At 40.3% G+C, this 18,813-nt stretch overlaps 1 protein-coding gene and 1 long non-coding RNA gene across 4 annotated transcripts; both read right to left on the bottom strand.

Moving 5' to 3' along the window:
• Nucleotides 1-248: 248 nt before the first annotated feature.
• On the bottom strand, nt 249-3,389 carry CB1H4orf3 (chromosome B1 C4orf3 homolog). 2 transcript variants are annotated; one of them, XM_015077482.3, is made up of 2 exons: nt 3,054-3,389; nt 249-1,635 (listed from the first exon to the last, which is right to left on the bottom strand). In XM_015077482.3, coding segments are annotated over exons 1-2 (207 nt in total). In that variant the 5' UTR covers nt 3,260-3,389; the 3' UTR covers nt 249-1,634. The 2 variants fall into 2 exon arrangements, with proteins under 2 accessions (XP_014932968.1, XP_014932969.1); XM_015077483.3 differs by having other exon boundaries at nt 249-1,615; nt 3,054-3,388.
• Nucleotides 3,390-4,095: 706 nt separating this feature from the next.
• On the bottom strand, nt 4,096-7,128 carry LOC113600496 (uncharacterized). Of its 2 annotated transcripts, none has more exons than XR_008296169.1 (4): nt 6,291-7,128; nt 5,755-5,884; nt 5,222-5,328; nt 4,096-4,524 (listed from the first exon to the last, which is right to left on the bottom strand). It is a non-coding gene; the product is annotated as an uncharacterized LOC113600496 (long non-coding RNA). The 2 variants fall into 2 exon arrangements; XR_008296170.1 differs by having other exon boundaries at nt 5,250-5,328.
• Between the last annotated feature and the right edge of the window lie 11,685 nt (nt 7,129-18,813).

Below are 18,813 nucleotides of genomic sequence, written 5' to 3'. Positions count from 1 at the left end.
CCACCATTTTTGTATACCATTTATAGTCATGTCACAACACTAGGACTTTACTGCCTTCCCTCTATCAGAATTTTCAGAATATCTAATAGTTGTGGTACTGGGCTCAGATTTTAGGCTCAGAAAGGTAGTAAGGATTATAAATCTGTGTGTGTAACCTCCCATTAAGCTACATGGTAACTGTTAATCCTCTCAAAATAATACTATCAAGTAATTTGTTTAAACAAATGCAAAATCCAAATCAGACCAAATTTAATTATGTAATAAACGTTTATTGGACAAAATTATTAGCAAGCAGCAGAAAAATCGTTCACATTTGGTATGCTCAATGAAATCCCAGTTCTGTGTTTCTTTAGATGCTTCAACCTTTGCATAAAAGGTTCTCTCCATGCAGATGCAACAATATCCTGAAGGCGTAATTATTAACCTCATAGTCAGCAACAGGCAATTAAAATCCCCCAAAACCAGTCCCAGATTTCACTCTTAACTGCCATTCTAAAAGGGAGAGGATGTAGAGTTTACCAGATCTATGCCTTGTTTCTAAGGGAGGGGAATATCCTCAAAATACTGAGGCAATACACATGTATCAGATGTCACCAATTTCAACAAGAGCCCATTTCTAACGTTACATAAAGGAGTATCTGTTAGATAATAGGAATGGCTTCTGAAGGGCTTTTAGTAGCTGTTTTGGGAGTGTGACTTTCTGATTAAATAAAATTCTGATCCTCCTAGAATGTACATTCTTGTTAACATTTAGATAAGTAAGAGAATGTAAGCTCCATGAAGGCAAGGATTTTTTTTGTCTGTTTTGCTCACCGCTTTACCTGGCCCAGAGTTAAGTGCTCAAGTATTTGTTGAAATGAGTAAATATGCTGACTTTGCTGATGTATTTAATGTACAAACATTTTTAAAAAACATGTTCAGGCCACAAGCATTCTTAATGCAACCACAACAACAAAAAATAGGTTGGAAACACAGTCTTATTTTAGGGAAGTTCAAAAGCCTAAAAGGGAATGAATGGCAGGAAGCATCCAGGTGAGAGGACATGCACTCTAGATTTCCAATGTTGGATATTACATACTTTCCCTGCACTTGTATCAAACTGGCAACCATAACAGAGGACCACTTAATCTAAAATTAAACTGGTACTTACAGCCAATATATCGTGGGCCTGCATTTCCTGTACAGCTCTTAACTCCTTTTTCTCAAAACCCTTCTTCCCTTGCTTTTCAGTAATTTATTTTTAAATACTTCACCTTAATATTTCATCATTTTTGCATCATATGAAACCCTAGCTAACCCTTAAGATGTTATAGGCTAGACAGTACTGTATTTCTTAATGGATACAATAAACCCTTACATATAAATATTTCAATATTCAGCCCCTGTAAAGCCATCAGATGTTTAAAAAGTTTTTAAACATCAATCAGAGTCTAGTTTAAGAACTTAGCTATATGAATGGGTGAGATCATCACCCATTTTATGTAGTCCCCAAAATGAAGAGTATGTAAAATGAAAGAAAAGTCGCTTAGAGTTTGAAGTTCTGTTGCACAATCCTTTCTTCTCCAAGAGGTTTGTAGTCATTTTCAGAATTCACTCCAGGAACCAACTTCTTAATCTAGACATAGGCAAACCATTCTGTAAAAACCAAATACTTGTCAACAATGTCTCCTTCCCATTTTAATACCCTAATATTTGAAAATCTAGGTTGTCTCAGACACTTGCACATTCCTAAATGATTTACGTATTGATGAGACAGAGAAAAAAAAAAAAAAAAGGCCTGGACTATTTCTCCTAAGGCTTCCATTTTCTACCCAGGAATGAAAACTGAAAAAAAAAAAAAATCACTATATTTGAGGTATCAGTCTCTACCCAAAACAGGAGGGGAAGTAGAGGAGAGTGGAAACTCTATAAATGGCTTGGCAGAGGATTTTATAGTAATACCCATCTCTTCCATTCACCCCACTCAAACCTCTGCCTTCTAATTTACCACACTATCCAGCAACTCAGCAGCGATAGGGCCTTAAATACAATGACCTTATGCCCAAATCTTTGCCACAATTTGGGGGTGGGGAAAGAAGATAAAATTGCCTATCAAGGCTTGCAAATTCATAAGCATGACTGAGAGAGGTTAACTCCTGGTGAGAAAACAACCCCAAACTCCAAGAAAGCTCCTCAATGTCTAAATGAGCTGCCCTGCTTTTCTTCCACAGGCTCTATCTTCAGGTCACTGCTTCTCTCCTGAACTTTTCCCTCATCAACTCAATCCTGTGTCCTTTTCTTGTTCTGCTCCCCTACTCCTTCTCTACATTTCCTTTCCTTCTCCCCTTCCAAAATTGTCTTTTCAGACTGAGTGGCAAGGAAAATGCAGAGCAAGGATTTTGCAAGTGGAACCTACAGAATTTGGTGTTTGGGGCTGTGTGGGTGTGTATAAAAGAGAGAGGAGAGTCAAAGAGCCTCAGGGTTCTGGGAGGAGTACTGAGCGAAAAAAGTTACTTACTGAAATGGCAGCACAAAAGTGCATTTTTTGTAATAAGTTATTAAGAGTTCAGGTTTGGATCTGTTTGAGATACCTACGTGGCCTACTCATGGCCCAACTGTAGTATAGGAACAGTAGCTTCAGTGGAGCGCTTACTGCTGCCAGGGAAAATGCAAATCGCTTTTAGATAAATTACTATCTCATTTAATCTTCATTCCACACCTATGGTTCCAAATGGTAAATGGAAAAATAAAGCTCAGAGAAGCTAAATAACTTCTCTGATTTCTTTGTGGTGGTGCAGGAACTCAAACCCAGCTGGTTTCACTCCATAACATGAGAAAAAAAATCATGGAGCCAAGTTTCTACCTCTTTGAAGACCCTCACTGAGGTGCCAAGGAAGAACATTTTCATTCCAGCCTTATCCCAATCTCCCCACCCACCCACCGACCCTGCCACTCACCAGCTACATTATTACCTTGGACATACCATACTCTCTGGAATTCAGTTACCTTGCCTACCCCCAAAAGGAGTAGTGGTAAGCTCCCTACCAGTTCAACGTTGTATTCAGAGTACTCACCAGGGTAAAAGATACACGAAGATAAACAACACCAGGTCAAAGAGGATGAAGAGCCAGAGATCCAACCAGTAGGAATGTTTTGGAAACCGTTCTGCCCTCGATTGAGACCGCACTTCATGATTCTGCTGCTGCCTCCCAGCTTCACCCAAGGCTAGCCGCTCCCGGGGCCCGTCTCGACCATCTTCAGGCGCCGCGCCCGCCTGCATCTCGCACCCGTCACCCGGCCGCAGTCAGAACAGCTGGAAAACCCTCACGTATCGCACTTCCGCGTTCACCTGGCCTTAAACTGGCCGCAGTCCGGCGCCTACGCATGCGCGCTCCCCGCCCCCGGAAAAGGGCCCCCGCGCACCCTCCTCTTCTAGCGCGCAGGCGCCGCCCGGCGGTCCGCTGTCTCCGTGACTGCCAGCAGGCAGCTGGGCCTCCACCCGGAAGCGGAGTAAGAGGGCCTGCCCGCCCCGCCCTGCTGCGCCCTCGGGGAAAGCTGGTGAAACAAGTTTGGCTAAAAGAAAAACTCTCTGGCCGGACCGGAAGTCACCCTCACGTCCCATTCCTGTCAGGTGATGGATTCCGTCCTGGAACTCTCCACGGTCGCCTTTTCTTATCCCTGCATGGGTCCATATGCCAAGGTTTTGGGGCCCCCTCTGATGGGTTTTGTGTATATAGCACGTTCCACTTACTTTATTTAATCCTGAAACACTATACTGAGATGGAAGTCGTAATTACGAGCGTGAGTTTCTAAGGGGGGCAGAGAGCAAATCATGAGAATTTTGCATGTATCTCATGGGAGTGAATATAAGAATAACCCAAAGGTTTGGGAATGTGATCCCCTGCGAGATTACAGTGCTAGCAGAAAGAAAATTATTGACCATTGTCGGTGAGGAAAGATTCTCCTCTACTTACCCTCTTTGGGTCTCCAGCAGGGCCTAAAAATTAAACTGACATAAGACAGATTAACAGGAGAAAGGCATACAAGTTTTATTATTATTATTATTTTTTTACATGTACATGACAACCTTCACAAGAGAATGAAGACTTGAAGAAGTGACCAGAACAGAACGCTTTTATATCTTTTAGACAAAGAACCAAGTAAGGCCAAGGAGTTTGGGCCAGGGGTAGTAAACTGTGGAGAAATGACTAGGAGGATAAGCATTAGTGTAACAAGTCTTGTTTGTACAGATTTCTCAGCGTGATTCCCCATCTCTGGTGAGGGGAATGATTTTCTTCCTCCTGGTAGAGGGAGGGGATCTTTGACGTGGGAGTTTTATCTCCTGCCTGGAAGAATAAGGAAGGTCAGAGTGCCCCTCTTGTACCTGCTGTTTCTCAAGCTCCTTTAACTTAAAATAATCAATATGCTAAAACAGCATATTTTGGGGTGACATGCTCTGAACTCCTTCATTTCCTCTGAAAGTTTCTTAAAAAGCTGAATTTGTGGCACTGGAAGGAAGAATTGGATTAGCAGCCAAGAGTCTATCTGCAAAGGGAAAGAAGAGCACAAATTAGAATAAGAATGAATAAACAAGCAATAACAAATCTAAGCACACTTCCCCATATCCTGTTAAATCAGTCTCCCATGCCTGGGAATAGGTCCCTCGTATAGAATGGCCGAACCTCATTTGTCTGACTGAGAGTGTGCAGCTCTGGAGACTGTTTGTCTCAAGCAATTTACATAGAAGCAGCCTCCTTTGCCAGTGACGAAGCTCCTCCTTTTGGGCTGTCAGTGTGTGTAGGGGAAGGCAACTTTGGAGCACAATAGAGCCTAAACTACTAACTTCTGGTAGAATGGCTTCCAGTGTTTGTGTAGTGATAACTAAACTCTTGTTCTGTTACTATGGAAAGATTTAGAACTATCTTTTCCAACTCAAGTTCCAAAGCCTGGGAAAAGGGAGCTCAGTATTGAGAAAAAACTTAGAATTGTGATACACAAGCCAGTATTCTATAACATCTTGTCTAGTATATTTATGTGGCACTACTTTATGACCAAAGGAACCCAAGTTTGTAATTTGGCTGGCATTTAAGGTGGAGTACCTGATGACAGAGGGCATCAGGAATCTGAGGCCCCATCATCTTGGCCGTCTAGGTGGAACTCTATATATACCTTATCATCACATAAGATTAAAAAAAAAACAGTATTGTTCATGGCTAAGGTCACAATGAAGCTTGTGACTTACTAAATTGGGGTTTGGTGTATCTTCTTACCTGTCATGTTGTTATCTGCACATCTTTGTCTTCCGTGTATCCTTGTCAGTCCATAGGTGCAGAACAGGTTGTGAAATATCTGATGTAGGAGACCTTCAGTTAGGCCTTGGCCGCTGTAAGGCTTGGTCTTGTTACCTGACCAAGTTAGTGCAATGTTTTGGTCTCCCCATATGTAATCTTTGGCCTTTGGCAGCTCAGCTGCTCCCAGGTCACGCAAGGGTGGCTTGTGAGCCAGCTGTAGTATCTGGTGGTTTGGCAAGGGTCTGTACTGTAAGAGTCAGTAAGTGTTGAGACCATTTCTGACCTTCACGAGAGGCTTGAGGGTGCTACCTGTGGAAGTGCACCGCAAGGTTTGATTGTAATACTGTTTTGGCATGTCAGGTGGGAAAAGCCCAGTACCATCACAGTTTTCAAAGCTAAGGGGGGAGAGATCCCTTCTAATGTCTTTGAACAAAGGACGGTCCTTGAGCTTCTGTAGAGGCTTTCCCGTGTACAATTTACTCACCAAAAAGAGAAGTGATGTGTTTTTCTGGTCATGGATGCCATACCCTGTCATGCATCCATTTTCCAGAGTTGGTCCACCAGTTGGTCTTATTGGCAGGAATAAAAATTAATTTCAAGTTCTTTTTCATGATCTAGATGTTGATATAATCAGCAATCAGATTGATTAGTTAATGTGGCCAGGGTTTGAAAAGTGGTTTAGGGGGTGTCAGGTCTGTGCATAACTTGCTGAGAAAACAGTAAGGGTTGGTAAGTGAGACACCAGCTGGAAAGAGAGCCCATAATGGAGGATCAGGGTGAAAATGGGATAGATTGAGAGAAGCAATCTCCAGCCAGCCTTTTTTTAATAAATGGCTAAAGAAGGGGGAAGCTTTGTTAAAAGGAAGATCTTTTAAAATTTCCCTTTGGGAGTAGGGAGACCCGTTGGGGGAGAATATAGGTAGAAGTGAATGTTTCTTGATCTGTGACCTTGGGAAAAGCTGTGTACTTGGTGATTCTGTCTGTTTCTGGTGCCTGGGAATTTGCCCGGGAAATCCTTACTTTAAGGTCAACTTAAGGGGTGGTCTTCCAGTTGTCCTGGAAGTGCTAATCCTGGTCTAACTTGGCATGGTTTGTGTGAGTCTAGGAGGGTTTTTCTTTTATTTTGCTGGCAGTGTGAGTGGTTAGCAGTACATCATAATGGTCTTCTCAGTGAGGTGACAATGCTTTCTTCTAAACGCCTTGATGTACATCTAATCTTCTGGTCAAAAGGGATGGCCAGTCAGCAGAGGCCATGCCATTGTAACTTGCTGATGATATCCTCCAATTAAACTAGTTAGTTCTTGTATATAGCTAGTCATGGTGATGTGGAGAACAAAGGCAAAAGAAATGCAGATAAAATGAAATCTCCTTAGAACTTGCAGCCCATTGAAAATACTTGAGGTAGGCAGAGTATGACATTCCTCAGGAACTCACAGCTGCCTTAAGTTAATGCTTTGCTACAGGCAAAAAGCAACCTTAGCTTGACATTGGCCTGACCTGTACAATCCTATAAGTCTTCTTTAAGATATGAAAATCCTTTTGGAAACTTCCTTTATCTCTGCCCCCTCCCCGCCAATTTAAAGTATAATCACTTCTCACAATCACATTGCAGCTCTTCTGCCCCCAGGTCCTGTACCATGGTATAATAAAAACACTTTTTTTGTACCATCTCAAGAAATCTTTCTTGATCTTTCACTCCTGGCCCATATCACATCAACAGCATTGAATTTTTCACTTAAGCCCCTATAATGTTCACTCAATCCAGAAATAGAAGGTTTAGGGATGCTAGTAGGAATAAAGTGACCAAACATTATTTCTAAAGATGTTAATAATGTCTTCCCTTTGGAGTATTCCAGATTTTTATTTTTTTTTTTAATTTTTTTTTTCAACGTTTATTTATTTTTGGGACAGAGAGAGACAGAGCATGAATGGGGGAGGGGCAGAGAGAGAGAGAGACACAGAATCGGAAACAGGCTCCAGGCTCTGAGCCATCAGCCCAGAGCCTGATGCGGGGCTCGAACTCACGGACCTCGATATTGTGACCTGGCTGAAGTCGGACGCTTAACCGACTGTGCCACCCAGGCGCCCCTATTGCAGATTTTTATAAGGGCCAGAGGTAATGCTTCTGGCCATTAAGTCCAGTTTCTTAACAGACTTTTTCTAAAGTCCTTTTGACATCTGGATTTTTATATTCACTTTGCCTTGAGGATTAAGGATGGCACAAAGTGTGAAATTTTAATGAGTACCCCAAAGTTTTTGCAAGAAAGTGGTTAATTTCTGCTGTAAAATTAGACCCTTTATCTGACCCAATCCATAAAGAATGCCAAAACAAGGAATACTCTCAGTTATTAATTCTTCACCATTGCTGTGGCATTGGTACTTCTAGCTGGATAGTATTCAGTCCACCCACTAAGTATACAGACATAACCAAATAGTGGGAATAGCCTGACACTGGAGATAAATCTATGGAATCCATTGTGGGGTTTCACAAGGGACAATGTGGGTCTTGGAGGATTTCCTGAGGTACGTTGGTTTCCTCCAGAAATTTGGTGAGATTTGTAAGTAGTACATTGGGAAATAATTTGGCCAGAAATTTTGTGGATGCCAGGGAAGAACCAGTTCTCTTTTAACTCCTTAAGTATCTCCCATCTACCCATATGTCCCATCTGATGGGAGATGAGTGTAAGCCAAAAGGTCAAAAGAAAGGGGACCACAGGAAGTCTGTTTGACCCAATGTATAATCTAATTGTTTGGCACTCTTTTGTATCCATTTGTCTTTTTCAAATTGTGGGGTATTTGCCTGAATGGTTAATACTGTCAGTCAGGGATAAAAGCAGGGTTTTAAATTGGGTGGAAAAAGAAAAGGGGTTCTATTTGGGGCTGCAAAGGTAGCAGCCTTGTCAGCCCTGCTATTCCCTAGAGATACAATATCTGTCTCCTTAGTATGGCTACACAGCCAACAATATCAATTTTAGCAGGGAAGTGAATAGCATGTATAGGGCAGCAATTATATGCCCATTGGCGAGAGGAGTACCAGCAAGAGAGGTTAAGAATCCACAGGATTTCCAGATTGTGTCAACAGCCTGATGAGTTTAGCACCTTGGGCTAACTAACTTTACAGTGGACAGAGAGTGTGCCTCAGACGTTTTATGTGGGGAAACTGTGGCACAGCCAGTTATTGTTTCCCCAGAAATTTCCTCTGTAGGAACGATCACAAAATAGAACTTAAGTCTCGGTTGTGTAAAGGGGGTGGTATCTAAGAGATCCTCTCATGGCTTTCAGATAATTTTTGTTTTTGTTTTTTAGAGAGAGAGTGTGTGAGCATGTGAGTAGGGGAGAGGGGCATAGGGAAAGAGAGAAAATCTGAAGCAGGCTCCACACTCAGCATGGAGCCCAATGCTGGGCTTGATCTGCCAACACTGGGATCATGACCTGAGCCAAAACCAATTGGCTGCTCAACCGACTGAGCCACCCAGGTACCCTGAGACAATTTCTATATTCGTAAAGTAATTCTGTGGAATGGAGTGATGTTCTCCATTATCAAGGAAAGGATAATAGAGTAGTCAGATTTAAAGTGTTACAGTGATGGAAGATGAAAGAAGGTTGGATAATAGAGGCCACCACGTAGAGAGGTGTGGTGTCTTATGAACATAAAGGAACATAGAGGTGAATGGGGAGCCTGATCTCAGGGAACTGGCTTTGTCAGTTAGGGAGGCAGCTGTGGCTACCGCACACAGGCATGAGGGCATGCCTGCTGTCACAGGATCCAGCTGACAGGAAGGACTTACCTGAGAGGCAAAGATTTTCCTGGAATTCCCATAGCAGTCCCAGTATTGTTGTGGCACTATAGGAAAAAAAAAAGGTTGTCAAAATTAGGTAGCTGAGAATTGTGGGTGTTCACAGTGCTAATTTTAAGCCTTCCAAGGAGGTTAATGAGGGCCGGGAAATGAGCTCTGAAGTAGTATCCAGGAGGAGGCTTCTAAAGAGTTAGCCAGGGCAGCAAAGTTAGGAATTCATTTGTGGCAGTAGCCAGCTGCCTCTAGAAATTTATGTAGCTGTTTTTTCATTTGTGGGAGAGGGATGGGCAAAACTGACTCAAGGCATTTGAGAGTGAGCTTTTGAATGACTTGAGGTATCTCATGTCCTTAGTAGGTAACAGTTGTTTGTACCCCTATAAGTTTAGTTTAAGAGGATTTATGGCCTCTTTCAGCTACTATAAGAGCATGCTGCTTAGTTTGGTTACAAAGTAAAAGATCATAAACATACTGCACAAGAGTAGAGCCTTGGAATCTACCCTGGCGTTAGGGACTTGGGAAAATATTGAGGGAAACTTGCAACGTCCCTGAGGTATACCAGTCTATGTTAATTGTCTCTCTCTAAATGTAAATACAAAGAGGAATTGTGAGTTAGGGTGCAATGGAGTTGAAAAGAAAGCCGAGCAGAGGTTAATTACTGGAAATCAGGCTGGGTCAGCAGGAATTGAGATAAGAATGGTAGCTGAATAAGGGACTATGGAGTGATGAGGAATTACAAAGGCATTAATGGCTCTCAGATGTTCTTTAAATTAATAGATTTGAATCCAGTCTGAATCCAGTTTCCCTCTTTCTTTACTGGTAAGATTGTAGTGTTACAAAGCGAGGAAGTGAGAATATCCTGCTGTAAAAGAGATAGGTTCAGTGCCTCGCTGCGCACTAACGAGGGCACTAACGAGGGCGGCACTGGGCTACACGTGGGGGAAGCTTGCTCCTTTTCCAGTAATATGCACAACTCTGTTGCTGTAACAATTCAACCTCATTTGCATGTGAGGCCTGGGTGCTAGTTGGGATATCTTTTAAGATTGCATCTTCTTCAGAAGATTTTCAGTTGAGATGGGTTTCCATTAGGGTAAAAAAGTTTGCTGTTTGGTCAGATGCAGGAAAATAAAAACACATTTCTCATTACACTGTATGGTGGCATTAAATTTACATAACAAATGTCTACCTAAGAGATTTGCTGGGGAGGAGTCAGAAAACAGAAAGGCATGATGGGTGTTAAGAGGGCCTAAAGGTATCCGGGAGGCCTAGGATATAGACAGTGAAATAGGTTGCCCAGAGACTGAAAGCTTGAATAGAATCAGAGGTGACAGGTAGAGATAAAATCCTCTGAACAGATGGTAAAGTCACATCAGTGTCAATTAAGAACCAGTTCCTGATCCTCTGCTATGAGGATGGTGAGCCCTGGGGTGCACCTTGGGGTTAGTTGACCCTATCAGGAGGGTATTGCCCCACAGAAGGGAGAAGGGAGTGAACCCTCTGAGGGTGCTGGGTCTAGAGAGATTGTTTCCTTTTTTTTTTTTTTTAACGGCTGTTGGAAATCAAAAACAAGAATACTCATAACAGAAAATATCAAATCACTATGCCTAAAGAACTAGTTCACACCAGTGTTTTCTTCTACTAATCTAAATTTGGAAAAGGTAAAACATGAGGAGAGACTCTTAATACTTTTGTTGGATTGGATCTTGCAGGCAGAGATCCAGGAGACTAACTGGTAAGAATTCTTACCTTGTGCTGGCTGTGTCAGAGATCCCAGGATCTCTCAGCTGCAGTGGCCCTGGAGTGAGCAGTGTACAACCAGTGACATCCCATCCTTGTCAGCAAAACTGTAGGTAAGGAAAAATGCTCCTCTACCTACCCTCTTTGTGTCTCCAGCAGGGCCTAAAAGTTAAACTGACATAAGAAAGTTTAACAGGAGGGGGGCACCTGGGTGGCTCAGTCAGTTGAGCATTGGACTTGATTTTGGCTCCAGTCATGATCTCATGGTCATGGGATCAAGCTTCAAGCTGGGCTCCAGGCTGACCTGAATGTGGAGCCTGCTTGGTTCTCTCTCTTTCCCTCTGCTCCTTTCCCCCTCTTGCATGCACTCTCTGTCTCTCTGTCTCTCTCTCTCTCAGAAAGGAAAGAAAGAAAGAAAAGAAAAGAAAAGAAAAGAAAAGAAAGAAAGAAAGAAAGAAAGAAAGAAAAACAAGATCAACAGGAGAAAGGCATACAAGTTTTATTATTATTATTTTTTTACATGTACATGACAACCTTCACAAGAGAATGAAGACTTGAAGAAGTGACCAGAACAGAACGCTTTTATATCTTTTAGACAAAGAACCAAGTAAGGCCAAGGAGTTTGGGCCAGGGGTAGTAAACTGTGGAGAAATGACTAGGAGGATAAGCATTAGTGTAACAAGTCTTGTTTGTACAGATTTCTCAGCGTGATTCCCCATCTCTGGTGAGGGGAATGATTTTCTTCCTCCTGGTAGAGGGAGGGGATCTTTGACGTGGGAGTTTTATCTCCTGCCTGGAAGAATAAGGAAGGTCAGAGTGCCCCTCTTGTACCTGCTGTTTCTCAAGCTCTTTTAACTTAAAATAATCAATATGCTAAAACAGCATATTTTGGGGTGACATGCTCTGAACTCCTTCACTATACTGCCTGGATTTTCCCTGGTGGCTCCCATTTTAAATATTTTCTCCCCTGTCATGTTATGAATCTTGGGTTGTTCAGAAAATGCAAGTATGTATTAGTGGTTCTCTTCGTGCAGTATGAATGAAGGTATGGCTGTGTGCCACTAAATCTAGATAAAACCTCTTTGAAGCTGTGATTACTCCATTTTACAGAATTAGAAAGTGAGACACAAAAGGGGTACAGAGTCTACAGTTACTAAAAAAAAATTATAAAGCCTAAAATTGATTCCAAATCCAGCATTTTTTTTTTTAACGTTTATTTGTTTTTGAGACAGAGAGAGACAGAGCATGAATGGGGGAGGGTCAGAGAGAGAGGGAGACACAGAATCTGAAACAGGCTCCAGGCTCTGAACTGTCAGCACAGAGCCCGACACGGGGCTTGAACTCACGGAGTGCGAGATCATGACCTGAGTCGGGCGCTCAACCGACTGAGCCACCCAGGCGCCCCACAAATCCAGCATTTTTAATGCTGTTCTACAGATACCTACACTTGCTTTAATTTGCCTCCAAATCAATTACCCAGTAATAGAGACAAACATAGTCTGCTACCTTAAAGAAAAATACCATTGTCCTTTTGCTTTGTAGCTTTGGGGAATGAGAAGACTGTTATCTGAAAATTAGCTAGACTGTGTGATGTAGCCCAGATTATAGGCTGGTAATAGGTTGGAAAAGACCCTGATCATAGTGACACTGAGACTTTACAAAAATTAATGGAGGCAAGCAAACTATTACCCATATAATGATGGAAGCATTCTTTTCAGTGGCAAGATTGAATCAGCTACTCCTAATTATTGAAATAGGATTGATAAAAGTCATTGAAATTGTAAATGTAGAAATAGCCTGACATAAACTGAACAAGTTCTGAAATGGTTTGAAACTTGTCCTTAGCAAAGAGTCACATGTTCATCTGTGAGAGGATGTTGGTACTAGGGTCTGATTTCTTGAGTAGGAAGGTCTGTCACATTTGGGAGAACAATTAATACAAACAGAGAGGGGTCATGTAGACTAAATTCATTGGAAAGAGTCTGTCACCTGTTCAGACTTCACCCCTGTAAAAATTCCAGTGATTCTTGATTATTCTACCTGATAGACAGAAATGAATATGGAGTATGGTGGTAGAATTCACTATGTTCCTTAAATTATAAGCAATTTAATTTCAAAGAAAGTACTTTACTGAAATTCAGATACATTGTTAGTGAGGTAGGAGCTTAGCATTTTCCCTTAAACCTTTCTGCCTGATATGTCCGTGAAAAATATGTACCAGAAACTACAGAATGAGTTATTATACTGCAACCGTGATCCGTCATGTTCACAATACTGTCAACACAATTAATCTGATTGGAGCTAGGGTAGAGAAGATAGTGTATGAGCATGCCATTACCATCAGGCCAAAGATAGGTATTTTTCAGGAAGACATTCCAAACTTCTGAAGTTCAAGTGTAGTAAGTTCTTAAGAGGGAGTGATAAATTATGCTTTAACCTAAGGTGATAATACAGATTTCTTCAGACAGCTGTTGAGTTAGTATGTCCATATAATAAATCATCCTCATGATTATCCTAGGAGTTAAACTAATTTTATAGAGTAACCTTTCCAACAATAAATAAATAAATAAATAATAAATAAATAAATAAATACTTTGCTAATTGTCATCTGAAAACATGGATTTTTCTTAAGTTACCCCTTTCTTATCTTCATTGCATTTTTGTCTCCTTTCCAAATTGAATGAGTGTTCCAATAACTCTGTGGATTGGTACACCAAGTTATTTCTCTGTCTTCTGGGGAATTTTGTCTGTTTTTTCTTTTCCACCATCATTGCTATTCACTTCTATTATTGTTTCCTTTGAGCATTGTATAGTCATCACAATTAATTGCTATTTGTTGCAGCTTCCCTTTTATCTTCATCTTGGCCTTCAGCAGCTCCCATCCATGTATCCCACCATTAGTCTGTCTCCACCCTACTCAGCTAAACTCGTGTCCAGCAAACACCTTTTGCTGTAGCCAGATTGCTATCTTCCTTCTTTCTCAGAGAAACTGTTCTCCTCTTGGCCTTTGATGTGTGTACTCATTAACCTGTAATACTTCCCCTTCTATCCTAATCCTCCGCATCCTTTTTCAATTCAAATGCCAACTTCATAAAGTTTCCCTCTAGAAATCACATTGATTTCTCCATTCTCAGTATTTCTAACATACCAATTGTGAAAACTTCACATTTAATTTGTCTCCACCTATTTCATATACCATGCTTTCTTCTTGGGGAGAGGGTTAACTTCTCAAGATCAAGGCAGTAAAGTATTTACTTCCATACTTTTCTTACCTTCCTTTTGCATTAGTTATTATCCTCTACATTGTATAGCAACCACCTGTTGATGAGGCTATCCCCTGGGCTGATCATTTTTCCAAATTTTTTTTTACCTTCAACTCAAGAAACGTCAAAATTTTCTTGACATATTGTCTGGCACACTGGCTTGCTTTATAACACAACGTTATATAAATTTTCTCCCCTATTAGAGTATTAAGTATCCTTTAGAAGGGAAACTATATTTTTTACCAGCTTTGTAGTTTCCACAGTCCTTCAACAGTACCTTGAACATAGAAAAATTAAATATTTATTCAATTATATTTTGTTGTGTTCTGCAACCACTGATACAATCCTGGTAAAAAAAATACTTGTGGAATTAGCTCTGTTTTAACATAATAGTATAATGATACCACTAAGATATGTCACTACTGATCTACCACTCTCAGTGGGGATGCTTTCTGAGGTTTTTTTCCAGTGGTAGTAATGGATATGCACTAATCCATTCTCCCCTTTTGGATTTCTTGTCTTTAATTTCAATAAATACTCTTTAAATGCCTCCTGTGTGTCAGGCTCTGTCTGAGCAGCCAAAGGTTTAGGTGCAGTAGTCATTTAATTCATTAGCAGTACTGACTGAGGACATTTAGCAGAGCAATGTGATGTTCACTCTGTCCCAGAGTCCTGAGGTCCTGCATCATGGTTTTGGTGTTAGGAAGTCTGAGCAGGATTGGCTATGAACAAATTACCTATCCTCTTCCACCTACCTTCTCACACATGTGCACACTTCAACCACAAAAGCTCAGTTTTGTTTATTTAAATTTTAGAGTTTCATGAAAGATTTCATTTCAATATAAAGAAGGCATTCTGCTTCTTTTTAAAGTTTCCAAACAACTTCAGTAGGGCAAGGCTTAAATTGGTAGGCATAGATGACAAAGATGTTGAAACCTACAACCTAGAATTCTCATTATACTAATCAACTGAGTGATCAACCTGTTTTTGTTTCATTGAAAGGTGTAGGAGGGACAGGCATTGAGTTGGAGATTGAAAGATTAGTCAATACTTGACAAGTCTTCTCTTATAAAATTATATAATAGGCTTCCAAGAGTAGACATAGTGATATTAACATAGGCCTGAATGGAATAACAGTGTTAAGTAAATGGATGCCAAGGTGATAACTGCTATATATATACATATATATATATATATATATATATATATATATGTATATATATGTATATATATGTATATATATAATGTTAACCATTATTAAACTTATTTTGTAAACATGAAAAATGTTGACATATTATCAGCAGTTATCTCTGGAAGATGGCATCACAGATCATTTTGTTCTCTGTGCTTTTTTTGTATTTTCCAAATTTTCTCAATGAAAATGCACTAGAAGTTGGGAAGAAGGTTTTTCGAAAACAAGTAAGTTTAAAAATAAGCAAGAGATAACTTAGCCCCAAATTAATTATTATTTAACTGTTTCTAACATCAGATCATGAGCAACAGACACATAACTATGAAGGGGTATAATGGCTTATAATACTGCTTTTCAAACTACTTTTCATGGAGTTCTATGATTCCTCAGGGGCTGATATGAAATGGAAGAGATAGATGCAGGAATGACCCCTGCTAGAGAAGCCCCTACTAGAGAGGGTCAGTTTTTATGTTCATATATAAATATGTCCTGTTAGAAGACATATTTACTTTTTTTTTTTTTTTCTTTTCTATTCTGGTGAGAGCTGTGTCAAAAAGTCACCTTGGGAGACCCGTGTTCAAATTGGTGGAGTAGGCAATGCCAAGCCTCCAGAAACATTTAAAAATAGGCAGAAACTATTTGAAACGAGTTTGTCAGAACTCTGGGAAATAGTCAGAGGTTTACAACAACCAAGCAAATGTTTAATCAAAATATATGAAGAATACAAAGCCAGAATTAAAGGGAGAAATAGATGGTTCTACAATACTAGTTAGAAATTTCCATATCTCGGGGCGCCTGGGTGGCTCAGTCGGTTAAGCGTCCGACTTCAGCTCAGGTCACGATCTCACACTCCGTGAATTCGAGCCCCGCGTCGGGCTCTGGGCTGATGGCTCAGAGCCTGGAGCCTGCTTCCGATTCTTTGTCTCCCTCTCTCTCTGCCCCTCCCCCATTCATGCTCTGTCTCTCTCTGTCTCAAAAATAAATAAACGTTAAAAAAAATTAAAAAAAAAAAGAAATTTCCATATCCCACTTTCAATAATGGGTAAAAGATCTAGACAGATGATCAGTATGAAAATAGGGATCTTGGGTCACCTGGGTGGCTCAGTCAGTTGAGTGTCTGACTCTTGATTTTGGCTCAGGTCAAGATTCCAGTGTCATGGGATCCAGCCCTGTGTTGGGCTCTGTGCTAGGCATGGGGCCTCCTTGAGATTCTCTCTCTCTCTCTCTCTCTCTCTCTCTCTCTCTCTCTCTCTCTCCCCCCCCCCTCTCTCTGCCCCGCTCCCCTGCTCTCTCTCTCTTTTAATAAAAATGTTAAAAAATAGACGTTTTGAGCAACTCTATAAATCAATTAGACCTAATAGACATATATAGGATACTCCACTCAACAGCTATAGAATATACTACATCAGTTCTAACCCAGGCAGAGTAGAATACTGTATCAACTTTAGAAACTGGGAAGAATAAAGTTCATGAAGTTTTCAACACTGCCAACTCACAAAGTATTCCTACACAAATTCCAGCTCAAAATAAATGCAGAGGCTGTTGGCTCTTTTAATAATGCTCAGTTTCATTATTCTGCTCTTCCTAAGCTAGCAACTTGGAGCCCTCATAGAATGTGCTAGTTAGGCCCTTTATATTGCAAATCCCAGAAAGTCACTAAATGTAACTCCAGGGCTATTTTAATACTGTCATGCATCCAAGGATCCAAACCCAGGACTCTTATTCTACCTAATATCATATAAGGCACACTTAGAATGGCACATTCCCTCACTTCTTTCAGTTATTGCTCAAATATCACCTACTCAGGTTATGGTCCTTGAACACCCTATTTAAAATTGTACCCACCATCTCACCCCTGGCACTCCTCCTCATCCCTCTTCCTGACTTTTTTTCTCCATAGCATTTATACCATCTAATATACCACATATTTTACTTCTTGTATATTATCTGTATCCCCTTCATGAAGACAGGGATTTTTGGGTTTTGTTGTTGTTGTTCACTGTTGTATCTCTAACAGCTAGATAAGCACCTACGTATAATAAATGCTTAATAAATATTTGCTGAATGATATTTTGGAAGAAAATTTGCCTACATAATCACATCAAATTAAATTGAATCTGGATTCCAGAACCTCTAGACTCTAAAACCAGACTGCTTAGGTTCAAATCCTGGTATAGCCACTTACTGGCTATTAACCTTAGCCAAGTTATATAACCATTCTTTGCCTCAGTTTCTTCTTTTATGAGTATAGTAACACTAGTTCTTATTGTATAGAATTGTGAGGATTAATGTGAACTGATTTTTATAAAGCACTTTGAACAACATCTAGCATATTGTAAACACCATATGTGTTGACTTGTGGTAGTAAGATCGCATTGAACTGCATCTGAATGTATTCTGTGAGTAAAACAATTGTTTAGATTTTACAGTTTCTTCTTTGTATTTTGGAGCAAATTTGTATTGTGAAGATTTTATAGGCCCTGGGAACGAGCATTTTCATGTATGGTTACAAATGAAAATAAGAATGAAAAGAATCTCAAGTGTGTGTTAGGCCTCTTTGAATTCAGGAAGGCCTATATAATCAGTCATCTTGGCAAAAAATAGACCAATGGAAAATATAATCTAAGATGTTGCATGTTTCTATGAGAATCTACACTACTTCTTTATAACATGTACCACAGTTGTTTTTACTTGTTCAGTGTCAGTATTCTACTTCTAGGTTCTAAGCTTCTAAGCTAGATTCAAAGCTCCATGGGAACAAAATAGATTTCTCTTGTTCACCACTGAAACGCATGTCATATTTGTCACATAGTAGGTGCGTAGTTCATATTTGGTTAAAGAAGTATGTATTCTTGGCCACCCAGGATCCAACGATGCTGTGGTGAACAAGTTATACTTTCATCCACCAGAAGCAAGAATTCATCATTTCTACCTCTAAAAACCTACTATTTCACGCTCTTTTCTTCTATCCAGTTTTTTATCGGAACTCGATCATGACCCTTTTTGCCTCATGGTCTCTGTTGTCTGCCTTTTCTTCTATGCCTTTGAACTTTTGCCCATCATTACTAGTTGATGACTTTTTCCACATATTGAAGTCAGGTTTCCAAGAGAGACTCTAACTCGTTTAATTAATTAGTATTATTGATCTTGGACAAAATTCTCATATTATAGGCTGCTCTCAAGTATTATAGATTGACTGTTTTTGCATCAGCTAGCCTAATAAATGACCAGGGTACTGGTGACCTGGTTCAGAATAAGGTTATCTGGATATAAGGAATAACTAGAACTGGTTCCCTCTGTAGAGCTTCCATATATAAGTTCTCAGAACACAGGATGGTGAAGGCTGGCTTGCTGAGGCTGAGTCTTTTTAGCAGGTCCCATTTATTTATTCAACTACAATTGTTGAAGTTTACTTTGTGTTAAAGGGGTGTGGTGGAGTATAGATATAACTCTCTATCCTAGCCCTCCCAAACCTCACAGACGAGAAGAGACAGTCAAACAGATTTAATACAGAATAATGATATTGGTGAACACATTGTGCTATGGAATCACAGAAC

The sequence above is a fragment of the Acinonyx jubatus genome, chromosome B1 (genome assembly GCF_027475565.1).
Source record: "Acinonyx jubatus isolate Ajub_Pintada_27869175 chromosome B1, VMU_Ajub_asm_v1.0, whole genome shotgun sequence".
NCBI lineage: Eukaryota > Metazoa > Chordata > Mammalia > Carnivora > Felidae > Acinonyx > Acinonyx jubatus.
Note: the sequence above shows the minus strand (reverse complement) of the source record. Positions and strands in the feature narration are given on the sequence as shown.

Excerpts from the sequence above, each read along its gene's own strand:
- CB1H4orf3 (XM_015077482.3), bottom strand. The coding sequence starts at position 3,259 with ATGCAGGCGGGCGCGGCGCCTGAAGATGGTCGAGACGGGCCCCGGGAG.